General features: G+C 43.1%; 1 protein-coding gene across 8 annotated transcripts in view; it reads right to left on the reverse strand.

Annotated features, from left to right (window-relative positions):
- The window catches only part of PRKCB (protein kinase C beta), a 331318-nt gene that overhangs the window by 190478 nt on the left and 126222 nt on the right, over positions 1-14618 (reverse strand). For all 8 annotated transcript variants that reach the window (XM_042922008.1, XM_042922012.1, XM_042922009.1 and 5 more), the window contains one exon: positions 5624-5706. In XM_042922008.1, the coding sequence (XP_042777942.1) occupies positions 5624-5706 (83 nt within the window). The remainder of the gene's footprint in view (positions 1-5623; positions 5707-14618) is intronic.

Below are 14618 nucleotides of genomic sequence, written 5' to 3' on the forward strand. Positions count from 1 at the left end.
CTTTTTAAAAAAATAAAATAAAAACACAAAAGGATATATGCAATATTAGTGTGCATCATCCTTAACTGCCCTGATCCAGTGATGTAATCAGGAAGATACAGGGCATAGCAACGGCTTTAATTCAGCATCTTGACTCTAAAGAATAAGAAATCATTGCTAAAACCATAAAATGTTGAAAAAAGTGTCTTTAGACAAACCTACAGAATCCTTTCGTAACTTCTGTACTGCCTGGCAGAGAGCCCCTGCTCAGCAAAATTAGTTATTATCACTGGCTATTATTCCTTGACAGGTCAGAAGGTAACTGGCATCCCTTCTTGAGTAGGAGAGACTCACCCAGGTATTAATAATAATTCAGAAACCATTTGTTCAGTGCCTTTTTTGTGCCAGACACTATTCTGGATATGGCTCAAGTCTCACTGAGTATTCACCAAAAAGGAACTATGATTTAGGTATTATTTTCCCCATTTTAAAGATATGAACTAAGGACTACAGAACTTAAATTATTTTCCCAAGATCACTGGCACGGTAAGTAAATGGCAGCATTGAAATTCGACACCAAGGTTTTCTGGCTCCAAAGCCCAGGCTCTTTTCTCAGCATTGCACTCCAGACTTTGAGGTTTTGTGTCAAGTAATGGAAATGGAGACAGCAATTACCTCAAAAGGGCATGCTCTGGGTGGAGCACTGTACAGAATTATCAGTGCATTCATGATTAGGGGGTAGACAGAGCAATCGAAATGCCCTTAGCTACTTGTACCCGAGGGCTCACCGTGTGGCGGGCAGTGTGCTAAGCACTTTCATGCAATGGCTTTTTAATCCATTTGTTGTTAATGCTACTGTGTTTGTTGTTAACCCTTTTTCATTTTAAGGATTTTTTAAAAATCATTACAACAAACCCATGTGGTTGGTACTAATATCCTAGTTTACGGATAAGGAAACTAAGACACAGAACAGGAAAATGAGACACCCAAGTTCCCCAAATGACTTGCAGAGTCAGGACCTAGACTCTCATAGGTCTGCCTATAGAGTCCACCGTCCTAACCACCATTGTCTCTGGACATGATCAATAAATTACCTAGCTTCCCATTTGTAGCTGGAGATGGTTAAGTCCTATAGAAACCTGGGGCAGAGAAAAAATGAGATGCATTCCCGTATGAGGTTGTCTATGACTCTCTGAACCACACTGAGATCTGTGGATCTTTTACGAAGTCCAGTGTGATGGTTTCCAGGAATTCTGTTCTGTGGTGGCCTCTTGGGTCAATGGGATCTAAGGAGACTGACCAGAGATCCTTCCCCCACCACCCCCATGAAGAGTGGAGTCTATTCCCTTCCCACTTGAATCTGGGCTTGGCCGTGAAACTACTTTGCTTAGCAGGACATTATCAAACATGATGCGCAGGCTGAAAAAGCACCTATGTGTTGGGGCATGCTCTCTTGCTCTTCTTGGAACCCTGAAACCACCATGTGAACAAGCCGGAGCTAGTTACCTGGGGGATGAGAGGTTATGTGGAGGAGAACCAAGGAACCCAGGCTGACAACCTGCTCACTGCCAGTCATGTGAGTGGGGCCATCCTAGATCATCAGATATCCAGAGACACTGGCAAGAACCCTTTACATTTTGTGCCCAGGACAAGTACCTCACTTGACTCACCATAGTTCCAGCCCCAAGAGACAAGTCCTCTTTTCTTGTTCTAAGAAGATCTCCTGGGAGGCTGTGTATGTGGTTAGTATTCTAAGTGCTGGGTAACTATAATGTCATATGTAATGCTTATGGACAGCTCTACAAAATCCAAGAGACCACAGGATTGAGGGCTTCCAGTGAGGAGGGACCAAGACCATGCCTGCAGATGACCAGAGGTAACACCCAGGAACTCTACCATATTTTCAGGTCCCCCACTGGCGGATGCCTATTATATTGTCTCTTCCCATTTGCACTGAATGGTTGGATCGGCAACTAAAGTCACCGGGACAGAGCCTGTTCGTCAAGTTTCCTCAGGTTAGCCTAGTTGGCCATAATGTGGAGCAATCTGTAGAAGAATGCCAACTACACAAAGTTCTACAAATATGCAGAATATTTCCTGACTCAGACTGGGGTTAGAGTAGCAAAGGGGTAGAAGAAGGAAGGAGCCTAGCACATCCCTTTACATAGATGGAGACTGTGCTTGTCTGCTCCACGAGCTTGCTGCACACCAGGTCCTCCAAGGTCACACAGGAGGAGGGCATCCCTCCCTAACTGCATGACTCTTACAGGCCGCCAAAAGAAAGCCTGGCCAGGTTGGCGAGCAGGTGTGGCCAGATCTTTAATCATGTCTCCAGCCACAGATGGGAAAAGGTCAATGAACTGAGTCAAGCCAGTTCAGGAGTCTGGACCGATTTATCATCCTTAGTGCCAACTGACCTTCTTGGAACTGTGTCCGGAGATAGAATCATTCCAAGTAGGCTGCCAAATCCTATGCATGCTAGCTGCAGGGAGTACTGTCTGCCATCCCCACACCCAAAGCAATGAATGGCTGCACTGCTCCATTCATACGCACAGGGGTCTCCTACCACTTAGGGAGCTTGCATGCCCCTAGGAAGGACTGCCAAATGGCAGGCAGGGGGCCTGTGAGTCCTTCAGAATCACTTGGTGGCCATCTGTCCTTGCTGCCCGCCCGGCATATATTCACTGTTATTCATTACCACCCGCCATCATCATCTTCACACATATAGCGCTTGCTATGTATCAGACACTTCTACAGATAAATATACACACTGGATACTCATAACAAGAGTATTATTTTATCCATCTTTCAGCTGAGGAATCTCAGGCACAAAGAGATGTAAGCACTTTACGTTGCCCAAGGTCACCATATCTGAGCCTAGGAATGCTGGCTCCATCCACAGTCTAGATTTTAACCAGCACACAATACCTCTTCTCCAGTTCTCCTCTGAGGGACCACACCTCCCCGGCGCTCAGATCACCGAGTGGCCAACGGGGCCTCCACACCAGCAGTAGGCACATGACCAGACCTGGCCAGTCAGCATCCTTCCGGCTACAGGTAACCCACGGCACAATGAGACTTCAGCCTTTGTCATTTGAACTGCAGCATTGATAAGACATAAGACCGTAGGTATCTCAGCCCTCATGCTCCCTTAGGAGAAAAGCCTTTCTAAAACAGATACCAAGACAGGAAGCTTAGCCAAGAACGGGAGAAAGGTCCTGAGGACCTCCTTCTGGTACCTTGATTCACTATGTCTGAAGCCAGTCTCTCTACCCTTGGGCTTTTCAGCTTCGGGGACCAAAAGTTTCCCTTTCCACATAAACCAGTCTGAGCTGAGTTTCTGTCTTAGGCAACAGAAAAAAAAAGTCGATAGATAGAGCCAAGATACAGGAAACATCATCCTCTTGGCTGCTGCGTGAGACTGAAGCCTTGGGCTGCATGAACATTCAGAGCTGCATAATGGAGCCAGGATGAACCCCCAAACTTCCCTGCTTATTATCCTGGGGAACGAGAGAAGGAATTGCATTAAAAGGGCCAGGAAGTGTGATGTAAGAGAACGTGATGAACGGGCCCATCTTCCTCTCTGCAGAGAAGTCTTGGTTGTTTCACGGTGAACTTTTGGAGTTCTTAAACCCAAGGACCACAGTCTCCAAGCAAAGGAACTGTCACCACAAGCTCTAGAGTGTTCATGTTGCTGTGGCGACAGTTACGCCCCTGATTTGCAGTGAAATGGCAGATGACCACTTACAGAGGGCCAACCCTGGTCGACAAATGCAATGACAGAAGGTAGTCACCACTCACGACTGGCCAGCCGTCAGCTGTCAGGTCTAAGTGGGTAAGGACCGACCCAGTAATGAAGACAATGCCACTGGGGGAAATTCCAGGAAGGTGAACCAAAGCAGGAACGAAGTAAGAGAGGCAGGGGTAGTAGCCACACACAGGGGACGCAGTTCATTACTGGGCCAAAGGAAGAGTGTGCGCGCTGCACAGTCCCACCAAGGCGTGTTCAGCTGCATGGAAAAGAACGCCCCCTAACAATGAGACTTTACTAAGAGGAGTTCCTCATCTCACATACGCACTCCGGGCAGAAGAGAACTCAGAGTTGGCTCTGCAGCTCACCAGTGTCATCAATGACACAGGTTCCTGCCACTCTCCCTCATTAACCCAAAGGTGCTGCCACAACTCCATACATTATATCCTCCCACAAAAGTCCCCAACAGGAAAAAGGAAGGGATGTCTGCTCTTATCAGAAAGTCCTTCCTAGAAGGTTTCCCCCAAGGGTCCCACTGAGCAGAACAGGATCACCTGGTCACTCACTAACTACAAGGGAGCTTGAGAGGCAAGTATCAGGCATTTTCAGCTTTTGGCATGATAGCTGACATCTGCCAGAAAGAACACAGGGAGGGCTATGAACAGCTGTTGAGTAGGCTTTCGACGTTGTACCCCAAGCTTTGGGCACACTTAGACCAAGGCTTTATTTGTTAATGTTTATTTATTTTGATAGAGAGAGAGAGAGAGACAGAGACAGAGACAGAGTGTGGGTGGAGGAGGGGCAGAGAGAGAGGGACACACAGAATCCGTAGCAGGCTCCAGGCTCCGAGCTGCCAGCACAGAGCCCGACGCAGGGTTCGAACCAACAAACTGTGTGACCATGACCTGAGCTAAAGTCGGCCACTCAACCGACTGAGCCACCCAGGCACCCCCCCACAAAGGCTTTTGTCATATCCTTATAGGGCTTATACAGTCATTCACTATTAAGTTTCCTTAAATCAACTTATCTTTTGTTTAACCTAAATACCTTTATTTAGGTAGGAAATTTTACATCCCTACTGTAAATTCAAAAACCACTACCAGACACATTTTTCTAATCTATATTAAAATAAGTTCATAATGATTAAAATAAAAGTTATTTGCCTATTTTACCCAGCAGGAACCCCTGCCCCACCAATAATAGCCAGACTTTGGGACACACATAGCAGGGTAAACTCCTTTCCTCCTAATTCTTGGGCCCTGGTATCAGGAATCCCCTCACAAATTGCTATAAAGTGCATTGTAAGGTAACGTCCTGACTACATTTTTACAGTAGTGGGAACAATCTAGCATCTGACCACCAGTCTCCATGCCCTGCCCCCCCCCCCCACAAAGATGAAGACATTTAGCAAAACCATAAGAGGGGAACTAGCTGGCTTCCTAGGAAGTCACACCCCACTCCCGAAATGCTTTGTTTTATCCTTTCTGCTAAAATGAAAAATGTCTCAGAGGCTGAAGGGACCACCTCATGCCTTGGAATAAGAACAGTCCAACTTTTTGGGGGGCACCTGGGTGGCTCAGTCGGTTAAGTGTTCAACTTCAGCTCAGGTCACAATCTCACGGTTTGTGAGTTTGAGCCCCGTGTCGGCTCTGTGCTGACAGCTCAGAGCCTGGAGTCTGCTTCAGATTCTGTGTCTTCCTCTCTCTGTGCCCCTCCCATGCTCATGCTCTGTCTCTCTCTGTCTCAAAAATAAATAAACGTTAAAAAAAAAAAAGTCCAACTTTTTTTTTTTTTTTTTGGTGGGGGGTGTCTAAGCATACTCCTATTTACCCAAAAGGAGGCACTGACTATGGGCTGAGAGAGGTGACAGGTGACCAACGCCCCATTACTTACATCAGAGGCTGGACCTTTGTCAGCGCCTGGGCAGGAGAAAGTGACAAATTCATGGCACCGCTTGTGCACGACGAAACAGCAGACTGCAAAAGACAAAATAAGGGTAGGAGGAAGGGAGGAAGGGAGGAAGGGAAGTGGAGAGGGGGGAGAGAGGGAAAAGGGGGAAGAGATCATTAAACCTGACTTCTCAAAAAGCAAAGGCTTTTACACCAAAATAAACAATGACGTCAGCTTCCACACCTTACCCTTTTTTGAAGCCAAACCCTTGGGTACCCTCCTGCCGCATCTTGCAAAAGTGTTAAACTAGGGGTTCAAGAGATCACAACCGCTCAAAATGACACCCCTCCCCCTTCCCAAAGATCACTTAAGCTGTCTGGTCTTGCGCTGGTTTTGAAACAGAATGTGATCTCTTAGATTGGGCACCACAAGATGCCGTCAGCTCATGTTTAGATCCAGAATGTGTAAGAAATACATATCTTTAAACACGAGAATCACACTCAGAGACTGACATGCATAAGAGGAAGGGCCGTGCAGAAAAACAAAGTAAGCAGAAATGGCAGACCCGTGACCCCACCCACCCAGAAGCAATGCCAACTATAAGTGCAAGAGTGGAAGAAAAAGCCACAATGTTCACATTGTTACTATAGTAGTTTGTAACCAAATACATGCATACCTATATTTGAACTTGTATGAGTTAAATGCATCTATGATATGGCTCCACTATCTGGGAATTACACACTCGGGGGAAGGGGCAGTCAGAGGCTCTATACAAAATAAAACTGATTTGGGGGGCACCTGGGTGGCTCAGTTGGTTGAGCGTCCAACTCTTGATTTCAGCTCAGGTCACCATTGCAGGGTCATGGGATTGATCATGAAGCCTGCTTAAGATTCTTTCTCTCCCTCTCCCCTTTCCCCCACTCACACACTCTCTCTCTAAAATAAAAAAAAATTTTTTAAACTGATTTTTGTTGGTGTGTTTCAAATCTACCTTTACAAACTCCAAACTGTGGCTTCCTGGAGGACGCATGCCACACTGCAGGAACCAGCTCAGAATCTTTCCAAGGAATATTCTCAGCGAATGAAACAGGCCAGGAAAGCTCAAGACTATCCCTAGTGATACAGTGAACCTGGGCAACAATCACCAGTGGCTGTTAACATCACAAAAAGACTCGGCCTGCCTACTGATGAAAGTTACCACGAAGTACTCACCACCTACCCAAATACTCTGGCCAAAATAATCAAGCCTGAATCAGTTCAAGCACTTGGATCCAACTACCGATTTACATAAAATACAAGTGACAGAGACACATATTAAATTGACATCACAGGGAGGCAATGAGGAAAGAAATTTTTTTAATTTTTATTTATTTTTGAGAGAGAGCGCACGGGGGAGGGGCAGAGGGAGAGGGAGACACAGAATCAGAAGCAGGCACCAGGCTCTGAGCCGTCATACACAGCCCCATGTGGGGCTCGAACTCACAAACTGCAAGATCCTGACCTGAGGGGAAGTTGGATGCTTAACGGACTGAGCCACCCAGGCGCCCCATAGGAAAAATTTTTCTAATATACAACATTGTAGAAAAACTACAAGACAACCAAATGGTTTCTTCAACAAAGTAGTTGCAAAGAGGACAGGAGAGACTTTTAGAAAAGTTAAGCTCTTCTGCAGGATACTGTAGGGGTGGGGACACTTATGGAATGTACAACACAAAGTGGGAAACCTAATATATACACTGTGCTTTTAGTTACTAACAGTGTACCCACAGCAGCTCAACAATTGTAACAAATGTACCACACTACTGACAGATTTTTTTAAGTGCTTTACATATATTACTTTGTTTGATACTCGTAACAATACCTTAAGGCCTTTTGTTATTTTAATTGAGATATAAGTGACATGTAACATTATTATTAATTTCAGTGTACAAAATAACGATTCGATGTTTGTATATATTGCAAAGTAATCACCCAAATGCCTAGTTGACATCCATCACCCCACATTGTTACCAATTTTTTCTTGTGATAAGATCTTTTAAGATTTCTCTCCCAGTAACTTTCAAATATACAATATAGTGCTATTAACTGTAATCACCACACAGTACATGACATGCCCTGAACTTAGTTCTTTTGACCACCTCCATCCCCTGCCTCTGGCACCAACCAAATTGTTCTCTGTGTCTACGAAGTTGGTTTTTTTTGTTGTTGTTTTTAAGATTCCACATCTAAGTGAGATTATACTGTATTTACCTTTCTCTGACTGATCTCATTTGCAAGATGTTGATAATAGAGAAACTGAGGGGGGACAGGGTTGAGGAAGCATATGGGAACTCTCTGTACTTTCTTAATTTTTTTATTTTTTATTTTAGAGAGAGAGCGTGCAAGCAGGGGAGAGGGACAGAGGGAGAAAGAGAGACAATCTTAAGCAGGCTCCACTCAGCACGGAGCCCAACACGGGGCTCAGTCTCATGACCCTGGGATCGCGATCTGAGCGGAAATCAAGAGTTGGACATTCAACCAACTGAGCCACCCAAGCGCCCCAGAACTCTCCGCACTTTCTTAGCAGGTTTTCTGTATATTTAAAACTGTTGCACCTGCTTCGGATTCTGTGTCTTCCTCTCTCTCTGCCCCTCCCCTGCTTGCACTCTGTCTCTCTCTCAAAAATAAATAAGCATTAGAAAAAAAAAAATTAAAACTGTTCCAAAAGAAAAGAAAACTGCAAGAAGTAAAGAGTAGGGTGGAGAAGCAACTTATATATTCAAAAAGATTTAAGAAACCTATCAACTAAATGCAATATGTGGACCCTGTTTAGAAACCAGTTTAAAGAAGTTACTAGTCTGGACAATAATGAAATAATCAGGAAAATGGATACATTCACTTTGTGATGATAAGAGGGAATTACTGCTATGGATAGGGTATTAAAAAATTTTTGATGTGGTTATTTTTTTGTTAAAGAATCCTCATCTTTGAGCCTACATCCTGAAATCTCTATGGATAAAATGATTTAATTAAAATAATTAAGCATGACAGGAAGGAGATAGAAAGGGAAGGGTTATAGATGGGGAAAACAATTAGTCATGACTAATCATTATTTGAACCTGAATGATGGACACATGAGGATTCATTATACTAAGCAGTCTACTTTAATTTTTTTTAAATGTTTTATTTATTTTTGAGACAGAGAGAGACAGAGCATGAACAAGGGAGGGGCAGAGAGAGAGAGACACAGAATCCGAAGCAGGCTCCAGGCTGTGAGCTATCAGCACAGAGCCCGACGCAGGGCTCGAACTCACAAACCGCGAGATCATGACCTGAGCCGAAGTCGGACGCCCAACCGACTGAGCCACCCAGGCGCCTGAAGCCGTCTACTTTCAGGTATGTTTGGTATTTTCCACAATGCAAAAATTTTAAATCCTCGTGGTTGGGAACCAAGAAGAGGTCCAAAGGAGGCAATTTCTTTCTCCTTTGCTTACTCCCTTTTCTGTTTTAATAGTTACTGTATTTTATGAGTCATATATACTTTGTATAAAGACGTTTGTGTTAAACAGTGTGTGTGTGTGTGTGTGTGTGTGTGTGTGTGTGTGTGTGTGTCCCGCTCTGGGCCTATATGTCTATGAATGCCAAGAGAAATATATGAACAATGGTCAACAGAAGCCAGGGATGGTTATCTCTGGGCAGTAGGATTGCCAGTTGCAGGAGCCAGACTTATGACATCTGGACAAATTTGCCATGATGACGGCTCTGTGACCTTGAAGCCTTCTTGAGCACAGCCCCCAGCCTCATTCTTTCTGTTTGGTCCAACCACACCCTCAAGGACACGGTTGGAACATAATGTTCTTGATGTGCTCTGGAGATAGGACTATGACACACAACCCTGCTTGAGTGTCTCTCCCAAGTGGTCTACGAACACATACTCCCCAGCCTCTGGGGCTATGAAAGCAGGGCTTGTGGAAGTTGGGGCTGTGGAGATCTACTCATCTTGCATCCACCCAAGACCTGCTTCTGTCTGTAAGTCCCCTTGCTGAATCATTTCTTACCAAGCTGGATTTGGCTTTTTTTTTCCCCCTTTGGTCCTGTGACTCCTTCAGCCTTTGGAGGTCATTTTGCATACACCTCCTTTCCACAGAACACCAATTACGTCCACTTTCAACCTTACATTTTTCTATATTGTTCACAGTGTTTACAATGAGTAAATATTAGTTATATAATCAAGGGAAATAAGCCTATTTCCATTTTGAAACAAAACCAAGAGTCAAAGAAAAACACAGGTCAGGGAATGAAAAATATTATTGCCAGAATTGTAAACTCAGGGGTTGGGGTGATAGCTGAATGGACACGGCTAAAGAGGAATTTAGCAAACTGGAAGTCTAAATTGAGGGACTGCCCCAGAATTCAACAAAAGGTGTGGGATGGCATAGAAGAAATGATACAAACATGGAGGATAGATCCAAACATTTTAATATCCATCTAAATGGATGTTCAAGAGAGAACAGAGAGACTGGTAAAGGTGCAATCAAAGAAAATAGAAAAAGAAAATTCCCTAAAGATTAAGAAGAATTTGAGTCATTAATTTGGAAGAAACAAGCAAGCAAGCATCAGTATGTATAAAGGAAGAAAAGACTGAGAGTGACAGTATCTGGGATCATTCCAACATGTCCAGCAGGGGCAGGAAGAGAGGAGGGAGAAGACTACCAAAAAAGGAACCAAAATAATTTTGACATCCGATTTCTCATCTGCAATTCTGAATTCGTGAATATGATAGAGCAGTATCTTCAAAGGCTTAGGAAAATTCATTTCAACTGAAAACCTCATACGAAGCCAAAATGGCATTCAAATGAAGGTACAAAATAAAGACATTTCCAAATACAGGGACCTAGAAAATTTACTTCCCACAAAAGGAGTACTAGAGTATATACACCCCACAAAACAATAACCCCACCAAAAAATGAATGAAAAGAGGCATAAGAAACAGTAGTGAAAGAAAGAACAAAAACAAAGAGGGAGGGGCACCTGGCCCACTCAGTTGGTAAAGCATACCACTCTTGACTCAGGGTTGTTAAAGTTCAAGCCCACATTGGGTGTAGAGATTAGTTTTTTTTTAATCTTTAAAACACACACACACACACACACACACACACACACACACACACACACAAAGGGAGTGAGGAGGAGGAAGAATCTAAGTCATAAGAAATGGGGGTGGGAGAAGGGCTGTAACACTGAGATGTGCAAAGAGTCTTGTCTTATTCCTCAAGAGGTTATGGATACTGAGAAGACACATGTAAGACACCGTAAGCTTGAATATATGTGCTAACAATTAAGAACAAGAATAGAAATATTACGTATAATTTTCAGACTACTGAAAGAAAAAACTGGACAAAGAAAACTCAATCCAACTACACTTGAAAAGGCCCTCCCACACGCCCAAATTTCATATAAATATTATATTCTTTTCTTTTTTTACTCCTGTATAGAATGACTTGCACTTCAAATTCTTTAATCCGTCTGTAATTTCTTGGCACCTGATGTGCATGGGAATCTACTTTGCCTTTTTTTTTTTTTTTTTTTTTTTGTCCAAATAGGTGATCAGTTGTCCCAATGTGTTTCATTGAATAATCCATCCCTTCCTATACACTGGGGTCTGTCTCTGGACCTTCTGTTCTCTTCCACTGGTATGTCTTAGAGCACAGCAGTGTGAGTTTTAATGATAGTAGCTTTATAATATGTTACATCTCGGCAGGGCAAGTCCTCTCTCATTATCCTTACATCCAACATTTTCTTGGCAATCACTGCGTGTTTATTCTTCCAAGTGAACTTTAGAATCAGTTTACCAAGCTTTTAAAAATACCAATGGAATTCTTATTGGAATTGTATTTAGTCAACCACCCCCCGCAAAGAAATATTCACTGGAACTTTGTTTGAAATTGTCTCAAATTTAGAAAAGTGTCAAGAGAGCTGACACTTCTACAAACAATGAGTCTTTCTATCAGGAATAGGGTGTCCCCTTGTTAAAATCTGACTTTGTGTCATTTAATGAAGTCTTCAATTTTCTCCACAGGTCCTACACATTTCTCATTTAGTATGAGTCGAGGGAACCTTTTTTTACGCAATTGTGATTTGGACATTTTTTTCCATTTTATTTTCCAACTGGTGATGGTTTACAAATAGAGAAACAATATATTTATTTTGTAAGCATTTTTTTAAACTCTTAATAGTTTTTTCTGGGTTTCAGTTGCTTTCTTTGAGGTTTCTAGAAAAAGAAACATATTAGACCCATTAATAATATTTTTTTTCCTCTCTGATACACCTCTTTTCTTTCCTTATCTTTCCCCCTCCTTCTCATATTTCAACGTCTGCAACTTTCAGAACAACGTGGAAAAAAGGGGATGAAAACAGACAGCCCTGCCCATTCTGAACTTTTACCAGCTTTACCTCTCCCTCACTTTCTTCTCAAACTAATTCTTAGAATTTATACTTCCCTTGGGAACTGTCCATAGTGTTCTCCTCAGTGTATGTCCACTGTGTCTGCTCATCTGGGATGATAATATGCACCTTCTCATTCTTTCTTCACATTGTATTTTTAGTTAGTTTCTCTTTTTATTTTTTCCAGAGATTTGTCCCATTCATTGTCTATTTTATTTTTCTACCATTAGAGATGCAAATCATGGATATGTTTCTCAATTCAACTGCTTTTTTTCTATGTTATTCATTGCTACTTTTATTTTTATTGCCCTGCTTATTTTAATTGTACTACTTATCCATATTTGTTATTGCATTACTTCCTAGTTAGGAGGATGAATTCTGGAGTCAGGTGGCGAGGTGTGGATCCTAGGCACATTATCTTATCTCCCTAGGCCTCAGTTTCTTCTCTAGAAAATGACGGTGATAATACAGCAACCATATCACAAGGGTGTTGTCAGAATTAAGTCAGTTAATACATGCTCAGAACTGTGCCGAGGATATTAGGAGTATTCATCAAATGTCTGCTGCTATTATTTATAGTTCTTTCTCAAGCTTCTTGAATGAACAGCTCAGTTAATTTATTCCCATTCTTCTTCATTAAAAATTCAAGATTTTTGGGTGCCTGGGAGGCTCAGTTGGTTGAGCATCCAACTTCGGATCAGGTCATTATCTCGCAGTTTGTGGGGTGGAGCCCCACATCAGGCTCTGTGCTGACAGCTCAGAGCCTGGATGCTGTTTCAGATTCCGCATCCCCTCCCCCTCTCTCTTCTCCTCCCCTGCTTGTGCGCTCGCTCTCTCTCTCTCTCTCTTTCTCTCAGAAATAATAACTAGATAAACTTAAAAAAAAAATTAGGGGCACCTGAGTGACTCAGTCAATTAAGTGTCTGACTTCAGCTCAGGTCATGACCTCACGATCTGAGAGTTCAAGCCCCACATCAGGCCCTGTGTTGACAGCTCAGAGCCTGAAGCCTGCTTCAGATTCTGTGTCTCCCTCTCTCTCTGCCCCTCCCCTGTTCATGCTCTGTCTGTCTCTATCTCAATAAATAAACACTAAATTTTTTTTAATTAAAGATTTTAAAGCTAAAACTTCCCTTTCAAGTACAGCTTTGGTGGCATTGTATGTTTTATACTGAGTTGCCATTTTTAAGTTACTAAGTGGTCTCTTTCGGTTCTAATTTCAACCCAGAACTGTTTAGAGAAGTTCTTCCCCACCACCGCCATTTACAAGTAGCCACTGTGGTCTAGACTCTTTCTTCAAAACATCTAAAATGTCAGTTAAGATCTTATTCATCCTTAGTCTCTTTAAGGGGGCAGGGGGCAGGATTCATCTCTACTTTCCTAGTGTCTGCTCCAATTCCTGGTACATAAGTGATACTTGGTAAACCAGTATTTTGTGAATCAACGAAGAAAAGAACGAATTACCATCAGCCACAGAAGAAAAAGAAAGCCCAACCAACCAACCTCTTGGTAACACGGAGCTCTGGCAGGCCTTCCACAGTCCACCACCAAGAACAGGGATAGATGTACAGCAGCCATTGTCAAGGTCTCTTCAAGGGAGCCTTCCAACTGACCACAGAAATAACCCATTGCCACCAAGCTAGAATCAATGCGCCAAGTGACTTGACTACACTCCAGCCTACTCCACGGAGAAGCTGGGAACATACTGGAACATCGATGAGCTTCTGGTACAAGTACCTCCTTTACACAATGCGTTTCTGGAAGTTGTGTAAATCAAATTCCCCATTAACTAAAACACTATAAAGAAAAGTAGTAAGGCTGGCTATTTAAAGAAACAAACTAAATCCTTTTGTGATACAAATAAACACCCCCTCATTTCTGTTTGGCAAATTCACGGTAAAATCAGTTTTTCTTTAAAAAGAGACAACATTTACTGAGCTGTGAAACACACACCAGGTCCTGCTTTCAAACAGGTACTTGGTAAGAGCCAAGAATTCCTAGATCCTTCATGGTTTATTCAATAGCTCCTTGCTCTGCAGAAGTTAAAAGCCCGCAGTCCACAGCCCTCAGCCCTCAGAATCCAGCCTGTAGCCATGCTTCATTAGGACTATACAATGGAGTCTCAAACTCAAATGCCTGGGGGTCAGGTAAGCAATGAAACTGTCCAAGGGTCAGGTGGAAGAATGCATGCATGACCTAAAAGGGAAAATTAGGACTCAGCTCTAGTAGAGAATGAGTTGAAAGGTCCCAGCTCTATCCACCTCCACCCCTCCCTTTTCACATGTAAGATCGTGAAGGTCACAGGCCAGCTTTGTAGGTAGAATAATGCCTTCCTCCAACCCTCACCAAAAACGTCCATGTCCTAATCTGTGGAACTTGTGAATGTTACCTTTGGTGGAAAAACAGACTTTGCAGATGTGATTAAATTAAGGATCTTGAGATGGCGAATTATTTTGGACTATACTGGTGGGACCAATGTAATCGCAAGGGTCCTTACCAGCTGGGGGCAGGAGGGTCAGAGTCAGAGGGGGAGATGTGACAGCAGAAGCGGAGTTTGGAGTGATGTCACTGCTGGAAA

The sequence above is a fragment of the Panthera leo genome, chromosome E3 (assembly GCF_018350215.1).
Source record: "Panthera leo isolate Ple1 chromosome E3, P.leo_Ple1_pat1.1, whole genome shotgun sequence".
In the NCBI taxonomy this organism is placed as follows: Eukaryota; Metazoa; Chordata; class Mammalia; order Carnivora; family Felidae; genus Panthera; species Panthera leo.